The sequence below is a fragment of the Xenopus tropicalis genome, chromosome 4 (genome assembly GCF_000004195.4).
Source record: "Xenopus tropicalis strain Nigerian chromosome 4, UCB_Xtro_10.0, whole genome shotgun sequence".
Lineage (NCBI taxonomy): Eukaryota > Metazoa > Chordata > Amphibia > Anura > Pipidae > Xenopus > Xenopus tropicalis.
The window spans coordinates 33,592,554-33,614,095 of NC_030680.2; the positions used below are offsets into that span (position 1 = coordinate 33,592,554).

General features: G+C 40.0%; 1 protein-coding gene across 2 annotated transcripts; it reads left to right on the top strand.

The window, feature by feature from the left end:
• The first annotated feature begins 99 nt into the window (after window positions 1–99).
• Window positions 100–8,949, top strand: zfpl1 (zinc finger protein like 1). 2 transcript variants are annotated; one of them, XM_012961289.3, is made up of 8 exons: window positions 100–263; window positions 1,591–1,709; window positions 3,551–3,662; window positions 4,164–4,357; window positions 4,816–4,891; window positions 5,129–5,296; window positions 5,898–6,021; window positions 6,118–8,949. In XM_012961289.3, the coding sequence occupies exons 2-8, from the start codon at window positions 1,608–1,610 to the stop codon at window positions 6,302–6,304; spliced, it is 963 nt and encodes a 320-aa protein (XP_012816743.1). In that variant the 5' UTR covers window positions 100–263; window positions 1,591–1,607; the 3' UTR covers window positions 6,305–8,949. The 2 variants fall into 2 exon arrangements, with proteins under 2 accessions (XP_012816743.1, NP_001072211.1); NM_001078743.1 differs by having other exon boundaries at window positions 109–263; window positions 1,594–1,709; window positions 6,118–6,536.
• Window positions 8,950–21,542: the final 12,593 nt, after the last annotated feature.

Consider the following 21,542-nt stretch of genomic DNA (forward strand, 5'->3'; position numbering starts at 1 on the left):
TGGAAGTGACGTTCGCTTGTGCTGCTAGAACCACTACCCTGCGCGTCGAGGAAATGACGTCACAACGGGGCGACGCGTACGCTGCTGTCACTGTCACCCGGAAGAGACGTGGCAGAGAAGAGTGGGAAAGGGTTGTCTAAGGAAAAAGATAGTAAACCAGCTGTGCCGGATGGAAACAGGAGGGGAGAATAGTGAATGAAGAGTGCTGGCAAGAGGGAGAGCATTGGGGCGTGAGGCCGCTGTGTGTATATAGCGCTAGGCAGGTAGGTGCATTGCTATGTGTAGGATGAGACTACGAATAGTATAACTATACAGATTCTGCGCTACCACTTCAGGTTTCCATCCACGTCGGGCTGTCACGGGATTCAAGGCTTTGAAATCTCAACAGAAACATAGTGGTATAATATACAGAGACAAGTGTGTGTACTTTGTTCTGCAGCTCGCAGGCTTCGACTTTTGTGGTTGTTAGGGCTTAGTTACTGAAGCAACCAGACAGTTGTTTGAAAATATGAATGGAAGATGAGTATATGATGCTCTGAACAAAAAAAAAAAGGATTTAGTAAGGTTTTTCTCCACCATTTTGCCTTATTCATTCTTCTGTACATGCTTGAGTGTCAGTCAGTGTCAGGGACACATAGCGTTTGTGTTGCCATCTGGCCTGTAAAACTGAAGCTTGGTGCCAATTTTATTAATAGGGAAAAAAATAAAAATACGGGCTGGGATTTTACTGCCCTGACCAGTACAATTGATGATAGATGCCAATGTAAAGTATAAAAAAGCCAGTATTTTTTTCCAGAAAAGATGGTTAACCTAGTGACAGACATGTAAAATAGCAGCACTGTGGCCTGTTGGTTATTTCTCTGGGAGGGTGCAGTATTTTCCTTAAAAAAGCACCAGCCCCCAGGAAAAACTTACTGATTGGATTCATCAGAGAGGTATCTAACACATTGGCACCTCCAATAAATCCACCCGTCCTTATCCTTTATAGGTAAGCTTTCCTCTTCATCAGTGAAGCAGTGAGGTTGTGACCACATATTACAAAGAAAAATAACATTCTGTTCATTTACCCGTATCTTTATATTATAGTACAATTCCTGCAAATAACTACTAAAAATGCCCATGCAACTTGGAACAAAGATAGAACATATGTTTCAGTATAGTTAAACTAGCCTAATGTGTCAAAGTCAGGAGGACTTGGCTTAGCAAATACACACAAGTGTCTTCTTCAACAACCAATGTCTTTAAAGATTTTTTTTATTGCATTGGCCATATAGGAAGTTGCCCAGGGTAAAACAGCTCTCTCAGAGGTTAATAGAAAATTAACAGGTAGCATTATATACAAATTAGTGTCCCCTTGGAAATTTGTCCCTGTATGGGCACAAATACTTCTGAAATTTGGTTTTATCTTTTATGATATTAAGGCCACCGGGAATAATTTGGATACATGTGTCTGCTTCTATTCAGTGTACTCTATGCAATATGAACCATGAAAAACATACAGAAGTTAATTTGTATTTGAATACTCTATAAGGATGGTTTTTAAGAGAGCTATGGCTGATGCATTTCTGTCACCATTTCTGTTTCCCTCAGCAGGTGTCCCTGTCATCATGGGGCTGTGCAAATGTCCCAAGAGGAAAGTGACCAATCTATTCTGCTTTGAGCACCGTGTAAATGTTTGTGAACACTGCCTGGTGGCCAACCACGCTAAGGTGACTAAAATGTTGAAATTTATTATCTTGATGGCAAAGTATTGGGGCATCAATGTCGACTCTCTAGGTGAAACTGTTACAGGTATATAAACTGTCGTTTTCATACATCTGACATTTAATGCACAAGCTGGCAAGCTCTGCTTGTTGGTGTTTAAAGGAACAGTAACACCAAAAAATGAAAGAGCTTTAAAGTAATAAAAATATAATGCACTGTTGCCCTGCACTGGTAAAACTGGTGTGTTTGCTACAGTAATTCTACTATAATTTATATAATAAGCTGCTGTGTAGCCACGGGGGCAGCCATTCAAGCTGGGAAAAAGGAGAAAAGGCACAGGTTACATAGCAGATAACAGATAAGTTCTGTAGAATACAATAGTGTTTTATCTGTTATCTGCTATGTGCCTGTGCTTTTTCTCCTTTGAATGGCTGCCTCCATGGCTACATAGCAGCTTATTTATATAAATTATAGTAGACTTTCTGAAGTAAACACACAACTTTTACCAGTGCAGAGCAGCAGCACATTATATTTTAGTTACTTTTATACACTTTCATTTTTTGGTGTTACTGTTCCTTTAAGGAAAACTGTTCCTCACCTCTCATTGTAAACAAAAGGAATTATCTGTGTGTATGCTGCATGTCTTTAATGCAAGGATTTTAGATGTAAACTCAGGATCAGTGTCTGACACACAGGAAAAAAACAGGATCAAATCCTCTTTATCTGAATGGCTTGCACACATACTTACTTGGAATGGTTTAAAATTGTTTTTTTTTTTTGCACACTGCATTCTGCCTTTCTACTTTTGTCACATGCCTCTGTGCTCCTTTCCAGAGCTTTGAGACCATCAGCTTCCCCCCACAAATACAGCGATTACTTCACATCGATCACATAGGTGCCCCCCCACCAGCCCCATAACTTGCACTTCATTCAGAAGTAAACAAACAAAGGTGCATCTGAAGAAACAGGTTACAATGGGGCCCTTTACTTAATTGTCCGCCCTATGCAGTGGTTAGGACAGGGCTGACCTGTGCCCCTACTGCAGCTTTTTGCATGGGGCAACCTATTAATCTGCTGCTCGGTACAGAAAGCAGCATTTGTCATGCAGGAGCATAGTAAGTAAACGCTAATGGGTGCTCCTGCTTGTGAGCAACATGTTGCGCTCAGTACCCCCAAACCTGGTAGATATTTTTGAATTTCTGACTAGTAAACTACCAAATAAAGGCCCATGTAAGCTGATAGTGTGCATAGAGGCTACCTAATAGTCAATCTTAGCCCTTATTTGGCACCTCTAGGAACTTTTATGATTCTTGTGTTGCTCCCCAAGTCTTTTTACATTTGACTGTGGCTAACGAGTTGGAAAGGTTGGGGACCCCTGCTTTAGACAATTTAAACTCGGCGGATTTCCAAAAGGTGCGCCCTTATTCCATTTACTTGGTACTTTTGAATTAGGACTAATTCTAAAAAGGATCAACTCTCTGTGTACTTTGTAATAAAAAAAGATATACTGATTTTTTGTTAAATTTATTGGGCTTATAATGTAACAAATATGTAATTGGCGGAATACAGCTCTGTTTAAGTTTTTTTTTTTTTTTTTTTTAAACTATTCTTTTAATTGCTTAAACATTTTGCTCTTTTTTCAATACACACGTCTATAATCAGTTTGTTTATGTTTAGGCTAATGGCACACAGCTCAAAAATGTATATTTGAGCATTTTATGTTAAAAATCACTCATGACAAATTGGCTATCATGCATTTCTTTGCCTCCAGAAAACCGCTACATGTTCACTTTGTCGTTTTCATTGTGTCTTGATTCTTACACTCTGTTTTTCTCTCTTCAACTAGTGCATAGTCCAGTCATACCTCCAGTGGCTTCAGGACAGTGATTACAACCCAAACTGTCGTCTGTGCAACACACTTCTCTCCTCCAAGGAAACTGCACGACTAGTTTGTTATGGTATGTAGGTATAAAACTAACCTAAAACATTTCACAACTGGTAAATTTCATTGTTTTTAAATTAATATTTAGTTTATTTTTATCTTAAGCCTTCTTATTTTGGATGTAATTGCTCATTATCCAAAACCCTTTGTCCCAGGCATTCATTAGAATATCATAATATAGAATATTTAAGGGTGTGTGTGTGAATAGGGTGGTCGGTAGGAATGTATACATTTATAGGGGAACTTTCATTTAAAACCAGATAAAGTTTTGTGTGGACAAAAAGAGGCTTCATAGTGTTTCACAGGATAAACAAAAGGCTTTTCCCTATATGTAATAAAAGGCACTATATTTTTCCAGGAGCCATAGCAACCAATAAGATATTTGATACCAATAAATGCCACCTGCTGATTAATTGCAATAGGTTACTGCTCCTAGGCAAACTTAGTGCCTTTTATCACGTAACTCCATTTTTGTTGTAATGGCTGGATGCATAATATATCCTTTTTATTGTCGCAGATTTATTCCACTGGTCCTGCCTTAATGACTTGGCAACGCAGCTGCCTCCAAATACAGCACCTGCCGGATACCGATGTCCAAGCTGCCAGGGACCTGTTTTTCCCCCAAGCAACTTAGTAAGCCCTGTGGCAGCAACCCTTCGAGAAAAGCTCTCTACTGTCAACTGGGCCAGGGCTGGCTTAGGTCTTCCTTTGGTAAGTAACACTTTTTGTTTGGTTTCTCCCTATTTTTATTCTATGAAATCTCTTAGGAAATGTTGAAATTCAATGTTCAGAAATGAATCTCCAAGTTTTCACTTCATGCAAAAAGTGACTGTATCTCTCCCCAACTTTCATTTCGTAAAACTTGTAACCATTTGACCAAGCAGCTTGTAGGATTGTTGGTTGATTTATTTAGCAGGGAGTGTGGACCCATGCAGTTATCAACTAACCCCCTCATATAGTTAGTTTAGCTTACGTTCCTGGCAGTGACTTTGTTGCTACAAAACCACAGTCACTCAGCCGCACTCGTCCTATTTTCTTCACCCAATTACCTCTTTGTTTATAAATTTACATATAAATTCATACATTGTTTATTTTATTTATTCTGTTCAACTTGTCACCACTAATATCACAGTTCTTCAGCTTCTTCTTTCTTTATTTTTGGTCATTAGATTGAAGTAGCAGAGCCTGTAGATGATACAATGTCACATGATGAAACGGATTACAGGGACTGGTCAGTTGTTAATTGTGAGTATATAATTACAGTATGTTTGAGGAATACTTTTACTTATATAGGTTAGTTAACGTATTGTTTTCAGCATGTCTGAAGCATTTTACACATTACTGTTTGTGTGTAAGCTATGGGGTTGCATCACTGTCCATTTTGATTCTGTATGCACTTGCCTAAACATATGAACATATCTCATTGGTGTGGTTAAGTCTCTTTTTCTATTTGCAGTTTACAATTTCTTACTTTTTTTTCAGCATCCAGTGATAACTTGTCAGAAACCCCAGAAACAACATCCCAAACTGGCTATGCTTACAACTCTGTGCCCACTAGTGTAGCACAACATAGTTTGAATGTAAACATGTCACAGGACCACGCTGTTACTATTCGGGACACAGGATCTGATAGCCTTACCATAAATGCAGGTAAAAGATATTTGAGTATCCGTATGGATACTTATTGAGTGACAAAAGCAGGGTTATTTATTAAATAATAAGTGACTGTGAAAGAGGTTCTGGGAAATCAGTGCGTGGAAGAAAAAGAACTAAGCTGTTGGGCTTTTAACAATTAATGTACAAGTATAGGATCCCTTATATAGAAAACCATAATCCAGAAAGTTCTCCCATAGACTCCATTATAAGAAAATAATTCCAATTTTTAAAAATGATTTGTTTTCTCTGTAATAATAAAACAGACCTTGTACTTGATCCCAACTAGATATAATTAATCCTTATTTGAGGCAAAACAATCTTATTGGGTTTAAATTATTTTTTAGTAGAGATCCAAATTATGGAAAGCCCCAGGTCCCGAGCATTCTGGATAACAGGTCCTATAAAAGAACAGGTGAGGCAGCAACTGAGAGCATGGAAGATGTTTCTGTTAGCCGAAACATGTAGTGCAGTGATATCTCAATAAATTACACTGTTGCACTGAAGAACATGTGTACTCTCCAGGTTATTTGGATAGAATGGGGGGGGGGGGTTCAGTGGATTAATAGGAAGTTATATAGATTTTTTTTTTTTTAAGGATCCAGTCCCCGAAAAGTTTATGACACTCGAGAGACTGCCAGAGGCCAAGATGCTGTAATTGACTTTGATGACGATAAATACAGAAGGAGACCTACCCTTAGCTGGCTGGCAAGGATACTCCGGTGAGTGGTTTGTAATGTCCTTTTCTATGTATCAATTTCATGTATGGTCATTATTTTGTGATGCCTCACAAAACATATACCTTTCTTCAACTACAGAAACCGATCAGGTTCAAAGTCCCGGCCAGCCTCCAGCATGCAGCGCTTTCTGGTTATTCTGATTATTGGTGTTCTTGGGTTTTTAACCCTAATTCTACTAATGTCTAAACTGGGCAGAGCTTCAGCTGATAATGACCCAAATCTTGACCCTCTCTTAAACCCTCATATCCATGTTGGGAAGGAGTAGTCAAGCACGCCAAAACAAATTGAGGACAACAAAGTCAAATCAGCCCCATTCCATACATATATATAAGTAAAAGGCCTAGACAATATGATATTGTCAGGTGGGAAAGGAAGGTTTCTGAAAGATTTGACTGACCTTCCCCAAAAGAGAATCTTCAGCCTTCAGCTTGGAACATAACAGTGGCTGTAGATTTCGCTTCTACAAAGGACTTTGGAATCCATTATTAGTCAAAAAAGAAAGAAAAGCCCTATTAAGACATCAGTGAACATTGGCTTTAGAAGAAAACAGAAATAAGAAAGATGGTGGATGTCTTTATTCTGTTTACAGAGGCCACAGCACTTATGTGTCTCTTAACAGTTTTAGAGCTGAAGTGTGTTCTGTAAGACTTGAGCACATTCGTAATCCATTAGTTAACACAATAAAAGACTTCTCTGTATATTTGAACTATTAGAGCTGCAAAGACATACTCTATGGTTATTTTTCAAATTAAACCAAAATTAAAAGTAACAGAACTAACTTTCTCCTAATCACATATGTGTGTTTGTATGTAAAATGGGATGTGTATCATACATGTTGTAATATATTCTTTTATATATGTTTCCAAATACTGTTTCTCTCAGAAATTCAGACCCTTGTTTTCTTTCAATGTTTAGTACTGTCTAAAACACTACAGGAATTGGAGAATGCAACAGGTTATGTGTTCAGTACATTAACAATGCAAAGATAATGGGCATTTATAAAAATACTTTATCTGCATGTGCCCTGTTTTAGTACTCTAGGCCCCAGCTCTCAGGATATTCACCTTTTAAAGCTACATGGATAAAACAATATATTGAAAAGGGACACTTAATCATCAGTAGGCTGATGCATATATATGCAGGAGAATATTTAATTTGAAATTATATCACATTAGAAGCATTAAGTTAGCCATACATAGGTCGATATTGTCTACTGACTCGGCAACTCCTTAGTTGACAGATTTATGACCCATGTATGGGACCAGCCCAATTGAGCCAACTATGTGGCTGGTCAAAACAGGCACAGATATCAGCTCATCTGGCAAGCTTATTTAGCAAGCAGGTCTTTTTCTTGTACAGCTAGCTCAAATTAAAAACTGCCTTACACCAAGTTCATTTTATGCTGCCCTCAGACTCTGATGTATTTTCTATTTCCCTTACATTGGAGAACTTCAAGTGTCCCCTACAAAGGGGCACCTTCACCAAAAAAAATTTCCTGAAAAAACATTGCGACTAATAATAATTATATTATTATTACTAATAATATTCATGCAAAAAGATTTTTTTTCAGTCAGAGAATGGCCACCCTGTTGAAAACACATGATTTTTGGAGGTCTGGTTGGTTGATTGGAGTGCGTGTGTTTGTAGTCAGCATATCTGGCTACCTCTTCTTGAAAATAATGCTTTCTAACCTTGAGGATTGCATACATTTTGTACATGTACTGCTTTAAATGTAATCTAAGTTGCAATGTTGCTACAGACAATTTCAGTGGTTTTAAGTTTTTTTTTTTTTTTTTTTTCTTCAAGTTTCAGGACCTCACAGCTCATAACTAGCTTACAAATATAGAGCTTCCTATGAGAAAACAAACACGTAGAAAGAAGAATTTAACTTACAGCATAGAGCTAAATTAATGGCACATATAAGTGAGAAGTTGAAGGCCAAAAGTGCAGAATTGTGGCTGCCGCAAGGCGCAGCATGAAACTGACACGTGCGTCTCAGACAGAGCAAAACTGAGCAAGATGTATTTATCTGCTTAAGGGCTCTTACCCATGGGTGCTTTCTTATGCATTTTACATGTGATTGCAGGTTTGAATGCACCTAAACACAGCAGTAATTGATTCCATTATATATATTTAGCCTGATTGTACTCGTGTGCATTCAGAGTTTGATTTTATGGCATTTGTGGGTTTTTTTTGCTCCTTTTTTAGATGCCACGTGCTGCATTTTTTGTGCCTGATGCACATTCAGGAGACAATAGAATAGAGGGTTGTGTTTAAAATCTGTCAAAAATGCACATTGGTGTGTTTAAATACATATACAGGCAATACATGTGTTTTTATGCACTCAGCATGTGTTTATAAATACATGAAAAAAACATCCAAACCTTTATTCCTGCTTCTGCCACCTGCAATTACAATATAGTTCTGTAATTCTACAATTTTGGAACATGGCTAAGGGAAAAGGCTTTTGGGGATGGAAACACCAGTGGCAGATGAGTCCCATAATACCTTATGTGCAGGTTGCTTCATATGTGACACTGGAGCGAGCATTGTAAAAAAAAAAACACCATGGGCAGCGTGCTTTGTCAACACTACAATGCCAAGCATCTCCCTGTGGTTCAAGGTGCTTCATTTATGACAATCAAAATATTTGTTACTGAGTAATACTTCTCTGTGTGATATCAAAAATACATTTTAGGGTTCAGTTCTCTTTTACATTTGGTTATACCAATTAAAATGTACTAAAAGAATGCCTTCTTTCCTACACAGTTCACTTGCAATCTAAAGAATACACACTGCGTTGTAATATGTTGTGAAAATCTGATTGTCTAATTATTTCATTTGGGATCTGCTAATTAAACTTAGCTGGAATATTTATTTCTGCAGTTTAATAAAGTTTGGAGAACTGTTTCAGGTGTGGGGTTTATTGATTGATTGAGGCCGAGCACCCCCCACCTTTTTATTTGGATTGGAGGGGATCAAGAGGGTCTATTTTCTTAGATAAGGGCTTGATTGGTTCTTTCACTGCACACAGCTATAGCATAGAAAATCCTCTTTTATAATATTCCTTTTGTATAAACACTCAGATACACACATTTGTTTAATAATTGAGTAGCTGGACAAAATGACACAGTTTGTTGGTAATGGTAAGTTCTTTTTCTTCTTTACCCCACTAAATTATCCTCAGATCAACAACAAGTTTTTTTTTGGTTCTCAGCTGCCCTCATTGCAAACCTATGTATTGACAAGGAAAAATATATAAACTAAGGATCAGGGCTCAGCTGATTCAGAGCACACACCCTGTGTATATAAATATTTCCTGGTTCCCATTTAATTAAGTTATTAAATGGAGGGTGTGTAAGTAAGCAAGGGCTGCACTAAACCTCTGACAGCTTCATGATTTGTAGTACAAGTATGTTATTGTTATTTAAATAAACCAATATTACAGATTTCTTTCTGTGCTCTAGCACAATACAATATATATATATATAATATATATGTGCTTAATAGACATTGACATTTTTTTTTTTAACCAAATTAACTTAATTGTTTTAGTTGAGTTAAATGTGTATGTCAGATATACACAAAATAGCCAAAACATAATTTACAAATAGATGGTTCTGCAATTCACAGCACATTAAAGGTTTGAAGCCATGAGTGTTTGCTTCTGCACTTCCCTGCGTTGAGTTTCTCTGTGTCCCACTGCTGGGTGCATGTTGCATCCCACTTGTGTTTAGTGCTTACATGTGCCTGTGTGAGTAGGGGCCCATTAAGAAAAATAAGGAAGTGCAGAAGCAACTGTTTGTGAGTATGAGCCCTCGGGTACAAAACATCATACAACCACCAAAATCACAAGGGGCTGGATTGGGGTGATGGTGGAATTGTTAACCTGTATAGATACCTCGGGAACAATGTGGGCCTTGGATGGGGAAAGAGAACCAATTCATTCTTAGAGAGGTTTAAATTAAGGTAACGTTGGGACATCAAAGTGGAGATAGCGGACAGGCAGGAAGAGACACGAGTTAGAACTCTGGGTTGAAATTAGGAGAGGAAAGATAGATCTGAGTATCATCAGCATAGAGTTGGTACTGAAAGCCAAAAGAATTAATTAATTTGCCAAGTGAGGAGGTATAAAGAGAAAATAGTAAGGGGCCCAGGACAGAGCCTTAAGGAACCCCGACAGAAAGAGGCAAGGGAGAAGATGATTCCCCATTGTAAGAGACACTGAAGGATCGATCTGAGAGATAAGATGAAAACCAGGATAAGGCAGTATCACGAAGGCCAAGAGACTGGAGGAGAAGAGGGTGATCCACAGTGTCAAAAGCAGCAGAGAGATCAAGAAGTATTAGTAGCGAGTAGTGTTTTTTGGCTTTAGCCGATAGGAGGTCATTTGTTAGTCGGGTTAGAGCAGTTTCGGTGGAGTGTCTAAAACCAGATTGTAGGGGATCCAGGAGGTTATTGTCAGAGAGGAATAGCGTCAGTCGGTTGTAAACTAGGTGCTCGAGTAGTTTGGAGATGAATGGGAATGAGTGCAGTGAAGTAGGTTTGTTTAGCTTGGCGGAGGGTGGTATTATAGGAGACCAGAGCAGATTTGTAGCTGATATCCGATTCTGACCTTGATTTGCGCCAGCGGCTCTCAAGTGCACGTGATTGTTTTTAGAGGGATTTGGTATGAGCAGTGTGCCAAGGTTGGAGTGTTTTGGGCCTCATGCATTTTATCTTGGCAGGAGCAAGGTCACTGAGGGCATTGGTGAGTGTGCTGTAGTAGACAGAGGTAGCCTGATTAGGACAAGAGACAGTTAGGATGTTAGAATGAAGAGAGTCAAAGGAAGAAGAGAGATGTGACGTGTTATTATATGAGTGTATGAACTTGCATCATATACACCCACTGTACAATAGCTACATGCCACACAAACTGAATCAGGCTCAGAACTAGGAGTAGGCAGCTGCCTAGTATAAAAGAGGAGGGGGTGGAATTCTGATGCAGAGAATGAATGAACAACCGACCCACAAGTAAATGATCATTTTCAAGATGGTTTGTAAGGCCTAGGCTTTCAATATACAAGACCATCACAATATATTATGCAAGAGACCCTAAAATGAACCAGCATTATGAGCACAATTCCATGGTTAGATTGTGCCACACTGATTACAATTTCTATGTCCCATCATCTTTTTCAATTTTTTTAGTCCAAGGCAACAATTGTGGACCTCTATTTAGGGGAAGTTGCTCCAGAGGTCTTGAATAAAAGGGCAGAATCCATATGAACTGGATTGTCTTTGTTTAAACATGTGGACAGTTCTCATTCCTTTCGAGGATAGCACTGTATTGCAAAAAAAAATGTACCATGTCTAAACTGACAGGCCCAGCCCACAAGGACTAGGGCCATAGGGGACAGGTATTCTGGCACCTTTTTCTTTGAATTGTGATTCTAAAAGAACACTTTAAAACCTTAAAGGCAGAATTGTATGGCTACCAAATGCCAGGGCTTGGTAACTGCATTGCCTCTGTTGCTCTGACTGTTTATTGTTCTTATTTCCTGAATGTGAGAGGAATATTGCACCATATTAACCCAGAATGCTCAGCAGAAGTGAAATTATACCTTAAGTCACTGTGGCCCACTTGACAAAGGCCATCCAATACTGTATTTAGCAGGCATGAATGTAATGTTATAATGAAGCAGCACAGAATACAAAAATGTACCAGTGAGATTGCCACTGCCTCCTGGCAGGCCCCCACCATCGCCCCAAAAATTTGTGGCAGTTCTACATTCATGCTGATGAATTTGACCATAATGAGATAATAAAGAACTAGCTCTGCCTGATGAAGTAGGAATTTGATTCTGGTGTATAACCCTGGGCCAACAACCATGGGAATTTGTAAACATGAACAGCAGCTGATAATTCTGTCTGTGGTTGCTTTTTCAGTTTTCTTCCTTGTTTACCCCCATTTTTTTCTATTTTGCTTATGGCCCCGTTTTGTGACTGTGATATTACCATGGCTGTCTTTAATAAACACACACTTCTAATGCTATTGCTGGATTGTTATTTTAATATTAAAGGAAAAGGGAATGACCTGCATAATTCTGTTTGCAATCATTAATGGTTTCAGAGTTATATATCTGTGTGTGTTTATGTGTGTATATATATATATATATATACATACATACAGTATTTCCTATCATTCATCTAGGGCTAACAATTAATTAACTATACCTGGCATGTAGGTGATGTTTGCTTCCTGTTTATGGCTTGCTCAGGGATAAACCTCAATGCACTGCTAATAGGGCCAAATGCTTCTCTAACAAGGGTAGATTTGCCCCCTTTTTTCCAGATCCATACTGGTCAATGATGTATGAGGCAGAGCAGGACAGAGCGTAATGTAATCAGTAATGTAAAGGGGCAGGGATAAAAGTGGGCAAAGAGTGTTAAGGTTTTGTGAGTAGGTAGGGTGAGATAGGTGTCAAAAAAAGATCAATAAAATAAGGAACCCAGACTCCACCCCAATTGGCTACTTTGTTAATACTGTCTATAATGTTTTAAACAGTTACTACTGTATTCATTGACTTCCCAATAAAATATTAGAAAGTCATGTGGGTTTCTAAAAAATGCCATGGCAATCATAAACACAGCTCCACACATCTGGATCACCCTGATTTGGGCCATCATATTGATGGAGTTGAATTAGGATTCCATTGTTCAGTTACATGGCTACAGGAGAGTATATTGTATGTGTGGCTAGATTTAGCTGTAGCATGCTTGGAAAGTATTCATACCTCTCCTATATTTAGTATAGGAGGCTGTGCAGAGCAGAGAAGGAACAAGCCCTGGATTCTCTTGCTCTCAAGGGGTAGATCATGGGTCAGCACTTTTGCTAGAAACAAACAGGTTTAGCCAGATGTATAATAGTTAAGTGATTTCTGAAGAGGCTGGGGACAGGTTTGTTATTGTTTTGCTTTGGTATAAATGTTTAAATTGGACAAAGCAAATGGGAGATAATATCTGAACCTTGCACTTTGCAAGGTTTTGGCACTATGACCTGTTTTTAGTGCACAGTGTCAGCCTTGTGAAACTAGAGCCTGTTACACAGTCTTGCTCAAATAATGGATTTTAGTGCCAGAACCTCGCATAGTTCAGACTATGTAAATATTTCCCATGGTATTTAATATAACCCAGTGTCATAGCTAACACAACACAAGGAGACAAAAAAGAGCATTTCTAAAAGCACCACTATAAAGCCTGATAGTATAGATACATTCCTTTTTAATACAAAAGAAATACAATTTCTATATAACAGAATTACAATTCTATAGTTTCAAGTAACAAGTGATAATTCTACTTTCAAAATCCAGTCTGGATAGGGAGCTGCCAGCAATAGTTAATAAAGCTGGGCATACATGGAAAGACCCTTTTATTTGTTGAGGTGGCCACAGTGCCAGTGGTGGGTTGCCTAGTGCAGTGGTTCTCAACCTGTGGGCAGGGACCCCTTTGGGGGTCACCTAAGACTATTGGAAAACACATATTTCCGATATAGTCTTAGAAATAATTTTACGGTTGGGGTCACCACAACATGAGGAACTGTATTAAAGGGTCGCGGCATTAGGAAGGTTGAGAACCACTGGTCTAGTGCATCCGGCCAGCCAACCCCCCTGCCCAGTGCACAAACAAGCAAGTATACTTGTGGTGGGTGGTAACTGATGAACTGGTGGTCGGGGGAAGAAGGATGCGGCTGAAGTAGGCAGAAAAAAAGAGGTACATGCTTAGTGCCTCCCCATTATTGCTCCCAAGGCATGTGCCTTTTTTGCCTACCCCTAGTTCTCGCCCTGGGTCGCCAAATAAGCTGGTGGGCCAATTTTGGCTGATGTTATTGTTTGGTCCTCAGTCCAATGATAGGATAATTGGCCAATTTCAGGCATCTTTACCAATAGATATCTGCAGGGTTGGGCAGGTCATCAGTTTGGCCCCTTACACAGTACAATAAGATTGCATTTTCCAGTTTCAGCATGAACACACAGTATTGCCAGCAGATTGCAACGAGAATTATGAGAATACTTGCTTGTTACTTGAAAAAGATATAAAATATATTATCACAACTTATGCTTTTCATATTTATATACATTTACATGGGAGCTGCTTTGCCACAAGCTTTCCATATACATAAGTAGAATATCAGCATCTAGTGGCCATTAATGGATGGTTCCTTATTTATTGCAGCATATAGATTAAAGATCCCCAACCTGTAACTCTTAAATTACATGTTATCTGCTACTCCACTGATGTTGCTGCCTTAATTCTGCTACTGCAGGCTGGCAGTCCACATGGGGCTAACAAACAACCAATCAGAGCACTCATTAACGTTATTTATAACAGGTACATGTGTCCATAACATTGTTATTGTAAGCAAAGTACATGTATTGGCACATCACAAGTGATGTCCTCCCCACTCTAAGTGAGGAGTCAATTTAAAGCTGGATTTCTAGGTAAAATTTTTTGTATTAGGATAAAAAAAGAAAATGGTGATTTCTGTCCAAAGATTGCAGTCAAGTCTTATTTCTTACTCTTGTTAAATTAGTCACAGGCATTCCAAAAAACAGAATTGTTAATACTAAGTGCAAAGTCAGGCTTGGCGTATGGTCCACTTCTATCCCCCTTTCTACAAAACGCAGACAGGCACTGACAGACACAGCATCAGCTGTTTTCAGCCTGTTCACCTCTGTGTGCAACTGCACTCAGGCCAAAGCTGTGCCTTTTAGTGTAGATACAAAGAGCGACTTCACCCCACTTGCCTACAAACTGCAGACAGAGAGAAGCAGAGAGAAGTCTGACTTTTCCCTAATGAGTTGTTCCAATAAAGCATAATTAGGGCTGATTTATTATGTTGCGCAAGGTCAGTTACCAACAGCAACAAATTTAATTCTTTAACTTGTAGCACACTGATCAAAGAAAACAAATTGCTAATTGGTTGCTGTTACTAACTTGTGCAATTTAGCACCTATGTTATATTACTGTGTAGGACAATAGCTCTGTAAAGGGCAGATTTAAACTGCTGATTAATATCTGAACAAAAATCAGGCAGGTGTTGATTGGGCAGGTTTGATATTCCCATCAGATCGGGGACTGCATCGGCTCATTGATGCAGTACTTGGTCTGACGGCCCCTATACCCATCATTGTAAGTTGATTGTTTGGCCCTAGGGCCAAACAATTAAATTAGCCAGATATCTCTCACCTTAGGTGGGCATATTGGGAGATGATCCTCTCGTTTGGCCAAACAAGAGGATCTTAATGTGCACTTTCAGCCTATTCTTACACGTGGAACTACCAATCTGCTGTTGATCTAATTTCGGCAGTCATTGCTCATATAATGTAAAAGTAGAAAAAGCTAGCACCGTCCACACTAACCATACACGCTCAAAATATAACTGTCTATACTCTCGTATTGAGATCAGATGGACTAGAGTAAGTGTACTGGGGTAACGTGCAACTGAAGTAAAATTATATAGAGAGAAAGAGAAAAAACAGGGAGACACGCTAGCAGGTGGTCCCTGTATAGACTTCAGAGCATTGCACCGTTAATCCCAGAAAAAGGTAATGATTATTAACAGGTAATTCACTTGATCAAATAGGATAGGAAATTAAAACTTAACCTTTATTAATCAAACTGAAAAAGGTGAAGTATATCTTAAAGAAATCCCCATTAAAAATCGCCTTGGGTGATGTTCAATAACAGTAAGAACTATGAGGTAGTGTGGGGCTGCTCAGAATGAACCTGTCTGGTTAAATTCGCCAAATTGTTGCAGTTTGAAAGATAACTTTTGTATCGGAATTCCCTACTTAAACAGCCCTGTGGAGGACTGGTCCTTGAAAAAGCTCCTCGTGTAGGGGCGAAACGCGCGTTGGGCTTTGAGGGGGGTGGAACGGGTGTTGATGCAGGGCTTTGGGTTTGGAAGGGTGGGCTGCTACGTCTGCACGAATGATGTGCATTTTATTTAGCCAGGGTGCTTCAATATATAGAATGGGAGGCTGGGCTGCAATATAGAGTTACCAGAATTTATTCTATTGTGGGGTGGTGGACACAGAAACGGCTGACTTTCAGCCCTAAGCTATAAGAGATCCGCACCTCATTTCAGTCAGAACGGGGTTCGAATCCCCTACTCTGTTAAGCAGTGACTTTAGATCATAAGGAAACCGGACCTGAGTTCTCTTTATATGGCAACGTTTTCGTAACAATTGTTGCAGGTTTATCACGATCTCTCCCTGACTGCCTCCACAGGGCTGTTTAAGTAGGGAATTCCGATACAAAAGTTATCTTTCAAACTGCAACAATTTGGCGAATTTAACCAGACAGGTTCACTCTGAGCAGCCCCACACTACCTCATAGTTCTTACTGTTATTGAACATCACCCAAGGCGATTTTTAATGGGGATTTCTTTAAGATATACTTCACCTTTTTAAGTTTGATTAATAAAGGTTAAGTTTTAATTTCCTATCCTATTTGATCAAGTGAATTACCTGTTAATAATCATTACCTTTTTCTGGGATTAACGGTGCAATGCTCTGAAGTCTATACAGGGACCACCTGCTAGCGTGTCTCCCTGTTTTTTCTATTGCTCATATAATACTGGACAGATAAGAGAAGATTGGAATTATTTCAGGTGGCAGATTTTCAGCAGGTCTGACATTAGCCTGAGAGCACAGGTATGGTATCCGATTGATGACAAAGTTCCAATAATGAATTTTAGCTAAGATATTAGATAGATAAACAAGCCAGTTCTTATATAGTTAGGTATTTAAGATATATATAGTTAGATATTCAGGGCAAAAATGTAATTTTTTTCCCTCAGATGAATAATATTATGGAAAATGCTTGCGAACTGGAGATTTCCAGATAAGGGGTCTTTACAAAATGTGGAGCACCATGCAGGGGCATTTTGGCACTTAGTCGGACCCAGAGGCAGCCTAGAGGATGCTGCCCACTCCTCGCCCCTCAATGCAGTATTTTTGAGAGAGAGTGCAATAGAAATCTCTGCCTATAATAACAGAAATTCCTTTTTAAAACAACAGTAACCAGGAGCAGCTTATTTCAACTCGCCTTATGGCACCCATGCCCCTGGAACCATGCCTAAGGCTTACTTTGCCATCAAAATGAATTTGTGCTATCTTTATTATGATTAAACTCCAGCCTAATAAAAGCATATACTTAAGGTAATAGGGTATTGTGATTTTATTGATATGGGGTTTTAGGAAGGCGTTACTGGCAGGAGGGCTGCTGCCATAAGGCAAGTTGAGACGCTTGTTTCAGGCGGCAGCACCCCACAATTTACCAGGGGCCGCCAGTTCTGGTAACGTTAACAGTCAAATTCCCAGTTATAATACCGCTATTACACTCTCTGCACTAGTGATACAGCCCCTGTCTGGAACCCTCAGGCACAGCAAACGTAACTATTGGGAGGGGGCAGCATTGCAGGAGGGCTGGTTACTGGACCTTTAAATTCAAAGTACTGTATTATTATTAGAAGGAAGAAGCCAGTTGACTAGTCAAAGGGCACATGGGGGAGATTGGTCGCCTGTGGATAAATCTGGCCTAATGTGGCAACTTATCTCCCGAGATGTCTTCCCACTGGCAAAAAAGTTAATCAGCAGTGGGAACATGAAGCTTCGGGTGACTTTGGTAAATAAAGTGTCACATATACCTTCTCTATACCTTTGTTTTATTGCCGTGGGAAGGCATTTTGGGGAGATTAGTCGCCTGCGGTAGCCAAAATTTAACCACAGGCAACTAATCTCCTCATGTGTCAATGGTAGGAATTCACTGAATCACCAATTTGGTTTGGGATTCAGACGAACCCTAGAATTTTTTGGCAGGATTTGGATTCAGCCAAATCCAAGTGCCTGGCTGAACCAAAACTTAACCCTAAGGAAATGGCAAAATCGCCCCTTCCTTACCCTAGGAATTGCTGTGTTTCAGTGTCTTCTGGATAAAAGGTTCCTACAGTAGATAACAGGTATCCTACCTGTATATCTACCATTCCTGGAATAAAACAAGGTAGAATTTCTGCTGTTGACCAGATAGGAAAAACATATTTTCATGTGAGTATTAAGAAATTGGCACCCCTCTGGAAGTAAAAAAACGGCAATACCTTTTCCACTAAGGAAGGGCCTTGACACACGAGGAGATTAGTTGCCCGTGATAAATCTTCACTACCGCAGGCGAGCAATCTCCCCAGTATGCCCCCCCACTCTGAAAAAGTAGCTGCTAATAGTAGCTCCGTGTGTCTTCACCCTAAGGGCAGTGGCATACGGGGAAATTAGTCGCCCCATAACAAATCTCCGCGCAATGCCATCCCACCGGCAAGAATGTAAATTGCTGGGGGGATGGCATATGTGTCGCTACGATTTCCCAAAGTCGCCTCCCAAGGATACTTTGGGCGACTAATCTCCCCGTGTGCCACTGCCCTAAGGCAGAATACACACGGAGCTACCAGTAGCAGCTACTTGTAATCACTACCAAACTCCAGAAAGTACCCTGCCATAGACAATACTGAGAATTGCCTCTGCTAAAACACCCGTAGAGTGTGATCAGCATTGTCTCTTTTAGTAGCCACAACAAGTAGCTGCTACTAGTAGCTCGGTGTGTCTTTACCCTAAGGGCCATTAAAAAGTGAACAGAAGGTTTATATTGTTTATTTTTATCATGTAGGTGTGGATAGAGCCAGAATGGCATTTTTATCTAAATAGCTGATCTATTATCTATGTTGAAAAGCTGGCTGTGCAGCTCCACATGTTTGCCTCCTATTTCAGTTTCTGTTATTCAGTTTTTTTAGGGAAACGCCACATTTTTACATTATATTAAACTAAAGGCTCAGAGAAAATCAAAGAATATACCCAAATGCTTCCATTCAGCACTTGGACTTGGGGAAAGATGTCGGTATTGGAAACTGCACATTCTGGAACAAGCGCACAGCGAAGGGACACTGGTGTAAGGATCTTACTGGTGTGCAAGCGCGTCCCTATCCTTCAATCTGGTGATCGGTCGGTGGGGCGCATGAGCACAAATACTCGCAACAATGAGACGCAGGCGCGTAAACGCTCTGACGTTCAGCATGTAGGTGCAAACACCTGTGACGGCATGATGCGGGTGTGCACACGTTTCGGCACATTGCATTTAAAAGGATGCCAAGGGCCTAGACTCTTTGCGAAGTGAATGTCACTTTTCTGGTGTAACCCTGAGCAACTTCTTATCTGTTTTCTGTGTTTCCACTCAGCCTGTTTTTTTGACTTCTGATACTTGCTGCCTGAACCGACCCTTGCCTGCCTTTGCCTGCTCAGATTTACGGCACTCTTGCTACTCCTCCACTTGAACGCAGTCCTGTTCCACCTTCAGCTGCTGCTGCTTATAGTGGGAGGTGTAGGAGAGGTCTACTTCTACGAGCTCTTCAATCAAGCATGCTGACAACTGAAGTTTGGTGTGCTTACCCTTGGACTGTTTAGAGAGTATATATATTTGCTATATTTTGCTTAGTTGCCTGCACCTTTTTGCATGTTGCCCTGACAAAGGCCCCTGTTCAGTTAGGGTCAAAACACGTTGGGTCTTTTTATGTGTGTTACTAATACATTTTGAATTTTTTCTAAGGAATGCCCTGTTTTTTGCAACTGACAGCAGTAAAGTGTGACTGAAGTTTATTAGAGCACAAGTCACATGGCTGTAGCACTCTGGGGAATGAAGAATATGGTTCGCCCTATTTTTGAAAAATGGATTTCAATGCAGAATTTTGCCGGAGAAGCCCTATTAACTGATGCGTTTTGAAAAAAACATGTTTTCCCGTGACAGTATTTCTTTAAGCTTTATGCTTCATTCATACCCATTGGTTCAATAGTATTTAATAAATCAATCCATCTTGCTTCAGTAAGTAATATCTGTTTCCGATTACCTCTATGGTTTGGTACTTGGACCTGCTGTAAAACCATCCAGCAAAAGCTAGCAGCATTGTGCTTTGCATTAAAAAAAATCCCTACTGGTGTCTGTGTTTTTTTTATTCTTAGGGTGAAGACACACAGATGTGTGATTTAACTATCCTTCATGACAGAGTTGCAGTTGCTGCAATTCAGGCAAGGGAACGTACCATGCTTTGGTTTGGACAGGCAATCTGTAGGTTCAGAGGTTGTGGCAAATGCCAGAGGCGCTGCTGTAAGATACCATAAACAGTCACTATGTATTGGGCTGGTGGGAAGCTGTTTGGGCCACTGTGTACTTAAAATGCCAGGGCCTAATTTGAATTCCAGTCCAGACCTATACCTACTGTCATTTAGTATGGGAATCCTGCTGTCATGGCAGTGTGCAGGGCTCTAGAGGGATAGAGCAGGATCCCCGATCCCAGCTAGGGTTGCCATCTGGCTGGTATTTTATTGGCCTGGACGGTAAAATTAATTCTGGATATCTAAATAATTAATATGGAAGAAAGAAAAAAATATTGGAAGGCTGGTATTTTTTTCAGCAAAAGGTGGCAACACTAATCCCAGGACAGAGTTGTGACACCCTAAGGCAGGGATCCCCAACCTTTTATACTCATGAGCCACATTTGAATGGAAAAGGTGTTGGGGAGCAACACAAGCATGGAAAAAGTTCCTTGTGGTTCACATAAGAGCTATTATTGGCTATTTGGTAGCCCCTATGTGGACTGGCAGCCTATAGAAGACTCTGTTTGGCTTTACACTGGGTTTTATGCAACCAAAACTTTCCCAAAAGCCTGGAATTCAAAAATAAGCACCTGCCTTGAGGCCCCTGGGAGCAACATCCAAGGGGTTGGGGAGCAACATGTTGCTCACGAACCACTGGTTGGGGATCACTGCCCTAAGGTAACCACAGGTCAGTACATTCAGTACGTTAAATCACTACAAGCCCTTTTTTTTCTATGTAAAGTAAAGGGAAAGTAGAGGGAGGAAGTGGTTGATGAGGATGTCACAGATCTGCTTTGGCCTCAGGGAATGGCTCTCTGTATCTCCAGAACCCAATACAGTGCCATGACAGTAGGGTGATGAAGGGCACCCTTTGCCCAAGAAAAAGCTTCCTGCATGACAAATTACCTCCTGGGCTGCTGGAGAAGGGACAGAAAAAGAGACTTTTAAACATCAAGTTTAAAGTCAAGAAACAATCCTACCAATATAGCTTTGCCAATACGTATAACCATCTTCTCAAAGTACATTCATTAAGAAAGACTGCCCTTTTTCATTATATCTGGAATCACAGTAATCACCCAACGATTGGTTTTAATACAATCCCTCTGAAGGAGATGTCAAAGCCTCGGGGGGGGGGGGGGTTAAAGGTATATTGTAGTCTTTTGTTTCACCAAGACTTTACATATTTGGCAGCGTTGTTTTGCCTCTTGGTGATACTGAAATTTCAAGAGCAAACTGACAGGCATGTGAGTTATCACTGCAATCGTGCACTTTTCAGAAAGGCCTCAAGAAATTTGTCTCAAAATGAAACATTCTCCCGGGTTCTGC

Coding starts and splice junctions, on each gene's coding strand:
- zfpl1 (XM_012961289.3), top strand. CDS start 1,608: ATGGGGCTGTGCAAATGTCCCAAGAGGAAAGTGACCAATCTATTCTGC. Junction 5,297..5,897: donor TAGCCTTACCATAAATGCAG/GTAAAAGATATT, acceptor TTTTTTTTTAAG/GATCCAGTCCCCGAAAAGTT. Junction 6,022..6,117: donor TGGCTGGCAAGGATACTCCG/GTGAGTGGTTTG, acceptor CTTCAACTACAG/AAACCGATCAGGTTCAAAGT.